Source organism: Morone saxatilis, unplaced genomic scaffold (assembly GCF_004916995.1).
Source record: "Morone saxatilis isolate NCDOM2014 unplaced genomic scaffold, NCSU_SB_2.0 Contig9, whole genome shotgun sequence".
In the NCBI taxonomy this organism is placed as follows: Eukaryota; Metazoa; Chordata; class Actinopteri; family Moronidae; genus Morone; species Morone saxatilis.
The window spans coordinates 10,421,743-10,430,213 of record NW_023340268.1 but is presented as its reverse complement, the minus strand read 5'-3'; the positions used below and the strand labels follow the sequence as shown (position 1 = coordinate 10,430,213).

Sequence of the window (8,471 nt, the reverse complement as noted above, 5' to 3'; positions counted from 1 at the left end):
TCTATAGTTCACTTTAAGAAAAATGAAGTGATCTGGTTGAAGGTGTAAATGTAACGTCATGGTAAAGGTTTCAGGACTGAGCTCATGTTCTAATGCTAGCCGCACGAATCCTCCAGACTTGCGCAGAGCTTTGACTAGAAGCATCCTGATCCACAACCAGAATCCCGTAGACACCCAAAAGAAACTTCGATTAAAGATTAACACAGTAACTTCTGCAGTTCTTTAACGGAGATCAGCAAAGTCCAGGAGAAGCATTGTCCTCACCTCTGCTAATGTTGACCAGTGTTGCTGTGGGTTTCATGAGCGACAGTTCTCTGTGGCTGATCAGGCCTGTGGTTTCAGGGGTCAGGTTCACCGCCAGCATGACAAAGTCTGACTCTTTCAGCAAGTCATCCATGTTCTCACGGTAACTCGCCCCGACTGCCTGCTCATCCTCAACACTCCTGAACGAGAAAAGATGAAGCTGACCATTAACATTGTCCTGTTGATTCAATGATTATCTGGTTACAGTACAGATATATCTACATATTGGCATTGTGATAATTATTCATCTTAGAATTGTAAAACATACATTTTTCTACGTTTACTCTTAGAGATTATATATAAAATACATTTAGAACTGTTAAAAACTGTTATGGTCTTGAGATTGGAGATATCACAAGTGTAATAATATCATCAAGATACAGCTACACAGCTAACTGCAGTGGATCATGTGTTTCTCTTCATCTCTAAATGAACTAAATTAACAATTATTCACCAAACTTTCACCTCCTGTTCCTGTTGTAATATAAGATCTTCATGTCGAATCCTCTGGCTCTTTGAGCGATTTTGCAGCCAATGTGTCCCATTCCAATAATCCCTAGAGTGGACCCTGTGACTTCAACTCCCATCAGGCTTTCTGGTATATGGGTGGTCTTGGGGTCCACAGCTATTTGGTGGCCTACAGAAAAGAGGAGCAAAAACCTTCAATCCACAAACCTTTTATCAAAGCCTGCTGCTACCGCGGTTTCTGACACATTATTCACTATTACCAGGTGTGAACAGGTGATTGAAATAGAATAACAGAAGTATTAATTGACACATTTCAAGATGATCTAACTAATACTGTGTTGAATTACATTATTTAAAGCTAGCCTAACATTGCTATTAGCATGAAGTGGGCATGTCTGCAGAACAGAACCCATTTTCAATCAGACAGCTTGAGGTCAGAGGTCAAAGGTCACTTTGAAAATAGACAACAGAGAGCCCACTACAGCCTCTGAAAGACTGAAAGAGGATTATGGGGTGGCCAATCAGATTTCAGGGGTAGTCAGTGCCACACCAGACCAATTGCAATTGTTAGGATTAGTTAACCTTTGACCTCGAGAGTCTTAGGATACATGGTGACATACAGATTTTAAAACCCTTGAGGCAAATTTATGCTTTATGATTTTGACTATATATATATATATATATATATATATAAATAAAACTGACTTGGTTTGACTCACCTTCAACGATCTTCCGTGCAGATGCCAGAAGCAGACCCAGTGCCATATCTGCCGTGGCATCGCTCACCACACCCGGAGTGTTGGTCACCTTCACTCCGAGGCTGTTGATGTACGACACATTCAGGTGGTCGATGCCCACTCCTCCGTTGGCGACCACCTTCAGTGAGGGAAGCAAACTGAGCAGCGAAGGCTCGGATGCAGGACGGGCGTTCCACACGAACATGGCCTGGATTTTAGGGCAGTATAGCTTGGGGTTTTGCATGAAGTCTTTGTAGCAGATGAGTTGGAAGTGCTGTTCCATTATATCAGTGACTTCTGCAAGGTAACCATTTTCGCCCACCTCTGAGAACAGAGCCCATGGTTTGTTGTCCTCCATTGCCTGGAGGGATGAAACACAGACATTAGTAGGGCAGGGTGGGCAGAGTTTATGCACAGTTTGGAGTCAATACAGCACAGACATATTGGGTTAACTTGACCAGCTAGTACCAATTGAGTGTTTTGACCCAGTGTTGGTGTTATTTTTAGCCTATATTACTGTTGGGTGCCTTGATCCAACCCTGTTGGGTGGTTTTCTACCCATTGGCAAAGGGTAAAATTAACTCAGTATTGCATTGGTCCTTCCAAGCAATGTGAGCAGTGTTTTTTAAGGCGTGGTTTTGGAAACAAAATTGCTTTTAATGAAGCAATAATGCAACGTTCTGCAAGGCTGGATTCCTAACCGGGCACAGCCAGAAACTGCCCTGACCCTCAGACCCTCAACAAGCCAAAAAGGTTCCAGTTTCACCACGTGGTGATGAGCTGTGGCCATTTAACCAATACCAGATTTGGTTGTTATAAACTGATGCGTTGAATGATAAGATCAATATCACTCTTACATCTGTACAGCAGTTAAATATGACGCTTAGCTGCAACCAGGAAGTTACTGCTCCCTTTGGGCAGACCCAGGCTAGCTGTTTCCTCCAGTTCTTATGCTAAGCTAAGCTAAGCTTACCGGCTGCTGCTGACTAACACTTCATATTTATCTGACAGAGATAAGAAACAAACTCACAACCTGGTTCTTTATAAATTAAGTGTTCATAAGGCACATATGGCCAGATGGGAAGAGGGCAGAGAGTCAAGAAGTCAAGAGCTGCAAAGAAGAGAAAAAGAAACATATGAATATATAATATAAAGAATAATAATCTAAAGTAAATATTGCGCTTCTATTGTGTATTTTACCAAATGAATGTTTTATTAAACAAGTTAATTCCTTATTATTAATACATACATAATGCAGAGAGACTGGGATAGACGAGGTTAATCTGGCTCTGGAAGTACATCTTTATCAGTATCTTTATCTCAAATGGTTCAAAGCTGCCAGCTATTTATTATATTATTATAGATATTTAAATCTGTGTGCATTCATTCCTGTACTGTGTGTGTGAGTGAGGAGGTGGTGTGTTTGGGGGGGGGGATTCGTGAGTCCTATGACAGAGCACATTACATATGACATCACAACACTGCATTTGTGATTAGTTACCGCTGTCAAAATTAGGACCTGTTGTTACACTACTCTCCAAGATGGATGCCTCAAGTTGCTCAGATCACTTCTCATTGATTACACAGAAAAAAATAATAAATTGTTATCAATAATAACCAATGACACATTTAAAGCTCACATTCAAATAATGAGAAATTCAGTAGGAACTTAAAAAGCCCAGACAGCACTCACAAGTGTTCCTTGTTCCTGGTTTCCCTTTCCCCTGTCCTCTCTTGAACCAGGAAGAACTACTTAGGGAATGTGGAGAATTTCAAAATAAGAGCCCCCTTTTTTTAACAACAACACTGCTACTGCTTCTGTTCCCACTCCCCTTCCTCCTACTACTACTTTATAGGAAAATAATAATAATAATAATAATAATAATAATAATAATAATAATAATAGTTTATATTGGTTTTGTGTGTTTTAAACTAATTATGTTTTAGTAATATATTGTATAACTCTGTATAGTTTGACTCTTAATTTATCTGCACCTCAACAATAATTTAATCATCACACTTCTGTAAAAACATAAAATAAAAGCTGTCCTCAGTCTCCTCCAAGTACACCTTGACTTCTCACCTTGCACTCTTATCCTCCATATCCCCAAGAGTACTCTCATTATAAGCCGATGGCGATGGCATCTGCTAAATGCCTAAACTGGCAATTGCAGATTTCACAATACCTTTTTGTGTAGTTGCAGTTGACGTACAGATCTGTGCATGTTTGTCACTTTAAGAAGCCGGTATGCTTGTGCTGGGCCCCACAGTCTCCCCATGTACCGGACATAGCAGAGACTTTGCATTCTGGTTAAAAAGTTAAGGATAGTAACAATTATCTGTAAAGCTGCATCAGAAATTATTTAAGAGGCAGTCAATAATGACTGCTGATCTGTTGTGCAAAAAATCCTTAAGAGATTCAACATCAAACAGAGGGAAGCAAAATGTCTATGAATTTATGTATGTCATATAAAAATGTGCTTGCAGTGAAAGTCCACAGGTCAAACGAATAAATGATTAACATGAAACTTCTGGGTCAAATAGACCAAAACAAACGTATGGACGCTCAGAGAGAAAATGCATGAAATGATCCAAAAATATTTAATGTATGAACATATAATTTGTTATAAGTTCTCACCTTCAGTTGCAACCTGAGGAGTTTTTCTCAGCCCTGCTGTTTCCTGAGGAGTGGAAACCGAGGGTTAAGAGGGAGGGGACAATGTCTGACTTCCCATTTGTTTTAGATGAAGATTAAACAGAGGGTCTTCTGCACCCCTGTAGCACGGACAGGAGAGGAGGGGAATGATTCATTATGCACAGTGACTGGGCACACACAATTCAGGGTGGTGATTGCACAAGAGTGAGCACAGCGACCAACGGTCAGAAATCTACCCACCATAAAGGACCTGAACAGCAACAACGAGAACAACCTGTTCTGGGTTTATAGAAGTTTAACTTGTTGATTTTTGGCTTCTAACTTTCTACTGACTTTTTCCTCATATCTGCTTGTTGGTGTCATCAATTCAGTGAGGGATTCTGATGAGGAAATTAATTATCCTCAAAGGGACGTTCAGCTACTGTAGCAGCAAATAATAATTAGAATTAGAGGAGCATGTAATGTGAAAAAAGTGCATGCAAACTGGCAGTTATATATATGTATTATTTATATGACCAAGTTTTTTGTGCTAAAAGTATGGATTTGTAAAAGGTAGAAGATAATGCGAGATATGAACAAGGCTAGATAGATATGAATATAATAAGATATGAATTAGGCAAGGCAAATTTATTTATATAGGACATTTCATACCCAAGGCAACCCAAAGTCCATGAGCAAAAGCATAAAAAAACAGGACATAAATGATAAAAACAATAAAAAACAAGCAAGCAAAAGCACAAAAAATAAGTGAATAATAAACCCTTATTATAATGTGGAGTAATATGAAAAACAAAATATATTAATCACATGATACATATGCAAATTATAACAATACAAGAACTTTGGGAGTGAATTATAAAATGCAGATAAGCAAAATTTATGAAATTCATATAAACAAATTCCTTAAGAAGCAATAAAACTAAATGTTTTGCTGGCAATTATTTTGCACCATAACAATGTTATCTTGCTCACCAAGCCACAGTGCAGCAAACATGTGCTCACTCTTTAATGTCACCTATTTAAGAGCCCAAAGTACTCTAATCTACAGTAGGACATGAACGTTATTTGACAAGGGTAACCACTAGGTGGCAGTCATACATTAACATGTGTCTGTGTGGCAGCACAGGGACTTCACATGTGACCTCATCTTCTACTTTGAGTTTTTATATTTGCAGTAGCATATCAACAGAAGCAGCAGACAACAGCAACACTGTGTAAGACACTGGTTCCCAACCTGTTTGATGTGTGATCTACTCCTTGTTACCCGTTACAATATGATGAAAAATGTGCAGGTTATGGCCTTAATGTGCTTTTACAGGACAGAGAAGTAAAAGTATCCTGTTATTCACACGCAAGGGAATTTTTTTTTTTTTCTCTTTTATCATCTCATAGCAAAAGATTGAAGTAGCCTTAAAACACGTGACTATATTGTTGTTATTGTTGTTGTTGTTGTTGTTGTGCTTATTTTTACTTTTCTTGTGAGATTCAAAACAGAAATTTGACCTGGAAGAGGGATTTACTGAATCACATTCTTTGGGTCCAGTGTCTTTTCTTAATTTTAAATGATTCTTTATGAAATTAGGAGAGTTTTTTCTACTTCTTCTTTACAATCTATTATATTTTTTGAATGTAGCCTCTTTATATTCAACTTGAGGTGGTTTGAATTAGTCGTTTATGTACATTTAGAACCTTTGAAATTCCTTTCATTTCATTATTACTTTTCCGTATTTCTCAGCGAAGTTTTTCACTCAAATTATCTGTAAATAAAATCTGATAATTGACTCTGCACCCTCACAGGATCATCTATCCAGCTTTTAACATGCAGCACCTGGATTTGGTAATTTGGTAATAAGTTGTTGTAAAGAGTTATTTGATGTGATTGTCTGTGTGTGTGTGTGTGTGTGTGTGTGTTCCTGCAACAAGCCAGAGCATCAGGGAAGGCCATGTGTGCAAGGCAGCTGCAGATCAGCGGCTTACTTGCTTTTCACTGTTGCATAATCTCACCACTTTAACTTAAAGTATATGTCCTCACCTCCTCCCAGCTCTCTCTTCTCTTTCTTCTCCCTTACCTCTCCACCCCTCTGTCACCTGGGCACTCCCCCAAACTTTTGACCTTTTTCTCATCCACCTCCTCCCATCCTCTCTGGTGCATTCTTTGTCTCTCCACCAGTGGCGGACTCAGGCTGTTTGAAGGGCAAAGGTGAAATAGATAAAAGGGCAGCACCAGCGTGCAGAAAGATGTATTTATGGTTATGCAGCTTAGTCTGGATTAGTATTAGTACCCTCTATAGAAGGTATTTCATCATATTTTATCTATAGGAGCATCAAAGAGAGCACTTTTGCAGCATTTTTTTTCGAACGTTGGATCACTGGAGGGGTGATCGCCTCCCCTCCCCTGCCTCCCCCTCCACTAGTCCACCAGTGCTCTCCTCCATGTAGCTGAGGCTGCAACGTTTTTCCTCCCTCTTTCTATACTGGCCAGGAGTCATTTAGGCTTTCATTAAGCTCAGGTCAGCTCTCCAGCCAAGCTCCAGTTCCATCTGCCGCCACGTCCGACAGCAGGAGGCCTTTTAGCAAAGTGCTGACTCACGTGGTAGACGCAGCAAACATATCTCTGCATCATCACACAGCATTTTGAATATTGTTGACGATGCTCTTCTCTGATCAACAAACACGAGGAGGTCAAGCGGGAGGTTTTTAAGGAAAATACATCACATATTTCATCTAAACATTTGATAAAAGTGCTGCACCATCCCTCTTATTCAACACTATATTATGGCTCAATATGACAGAATTGATTGCATTGCATGTCATGGTCTCATGTTTGCAGACAGGTGAGGACTTATACCTGAGCGGTGGTGTCACATTTGTCATGGTACAGTGCAGAGGAGACACTAAGTGAAAAAGTCCTTAAGTAAACTCTCTATAATTGATTGCTGACGTGAGTCCACAGCCTCATTCTGACTCAGCTTATCGGAAACACAGAGCTCTTTGAAGTCAAGGTGTAGTTGCTTTTCACTCTGCATCATCTGAGCAGATAAAAATAAAACTCCAAAACAATGCAGATGACTTTGCTGTGGGCTTTATAAATGATTTCAGTGCTGTGGTGTCATATCTACATTCTTCTTTCTATTTTCTGGCAGAAGTAAATCGCACTGAAATAAGGAAAGATGAAAAATTCAATTTATTCTGGATTCTATTTATATATATATATAACTATTTTCTCATGCCACATCCAGAGAATAAATAAGATAACAAAATAATACAAATGACCTGTAAAGAAATGAGGCAGGTAAATGCCCACAATGTGACATTTCCCAGCAGTCCTATTTGGTGCCTTGTTTGGGATCTTATCATTTTTCCTGTCTTTTCTATTACCGTTTACTTTGTGGGGGAATTTTTTATTTTATTTTATTTATTTATTTTGCTACAGTTCTCTGTCTGCAATAAATTGTAATCAATAGCTGGCAGGTCTCAAAGCACTGAACATATTTCCAGACCATGGCACCACTATACAGGGGTGAGAGAAGTAGGGAGATTAGGCGGCAGTAGCTCAGTGTGTAGGGGTGGTTGGGCTGGGAACGGAGGGTGGCCAAGTTCAAGTCCAGAACAGACCACAAAAGGTATGGAAGTGTGGACTGGTAGCTGGAGAGTGCCACGTTTCAGCCTCCCTGTGCAGCTGCCGAGAGGTGGCCCTTGAGCCAAGGCAACCTAACCCGAAACCTGCTCATAGGGCGCTGGTAACGCAGCAGCCCCATCACTCCACCATCTCTCCCCTTTGCTGTCCACATGTGCATAAGTAAATAGCAGTTACAACTGTGTAAAAAATAGTACATTACAAGTGAAAGTCCTGTATCTCAAAATGAAAAGTACAAACATATTTACCAGTAAAAGTTATCAGGCAGAAAAATGGCTCTTGTGAGTGGTTATATATTGGGCTATATTAGCATAATCATATTATTTCATTTATTATTACGCTGTCTGAGCAGCATTTTAATGTTGTAGTTGGTGAAGCTAATTTGAACTGTTTTAGTCATAGTTTAATTTGTAAATTCTTCTTATTTCTTTTATATACTGATTGCCACATTTTGGGTGTAAATTCTTATCTGACAAGTAAACTAGTAGCTATAGTGACAGATAAATGTAGTAAGAGTATTAAGTAGAATAATTCCCTCTGAAATGTGAGTGAATATAAGTATTCAAGTAAATACAAGTATTTTACCACATTACTTAATGAAATGTATGTGATTTTAATAATGGAGAAAAGCTTTCAACCATTTCCTCATTACAGAAAGGTCATGTAAGAT

At 39.1% G+C, this 8,471-nt stretch overlaps 1 protein-coding gene across 1 annotated transcript; it reads right to left on the bottom strand.

Annotated features, from left to right (window-relative positions):
• Positions 1 to 82: 82 nt before the first annotated feature.
• Positions 83 to 3,253, bottom strand: LOC118343181 (probable 2-ketogluconate reductase). Its single transcript, XM_035681935.1, has 5 exons — positions 3,202 to 3,253; positions 1,491 to 1,869; positions 769 to 940; positions 264 to 443; positions 83 to 161 (listed from the first exon to the last, which is right to left on the bottom strand). The coding sequence occupies exons 2-5, from the start codon at positions 1,864 to 1,866 to the stop codon at positions 83 to 85; spliced, it is 807 nt and encodes a 268-aa protein (XP_035537828.1). The 5' UTR covers positions 1,867 to 1,869; positions 3,202 to 3,253.
• Positions 3,254 to 8,471: the final 5,218 nt, after the last annotated feature.

Excerpts from the sequence above, each read along its gene's own strand:
- LOC118343181 (XM_035681935.1), bottom strand. The coding sequence starts at position 1,866 with ATGGAGGACAACAAACCATGGGCTCTGTTCTCAGAGGTGGGCGAAAAT. Across the intron at positions 941-1,490 it reads TGCACGGAAGATCGTTGAAG|GCCACCAAATAGCTGTGGAC; the intron begins GTGAGTCAAACC and ends TCTTTTCTGTAG. Across the intron at positions 444-768 it reads TATTACAACAGGAACAGGAG|GAGTGTTGAGGATGAGCAGG; the intron begins GTGAAAGTTTGG and ends TTTCTCGTTCAG.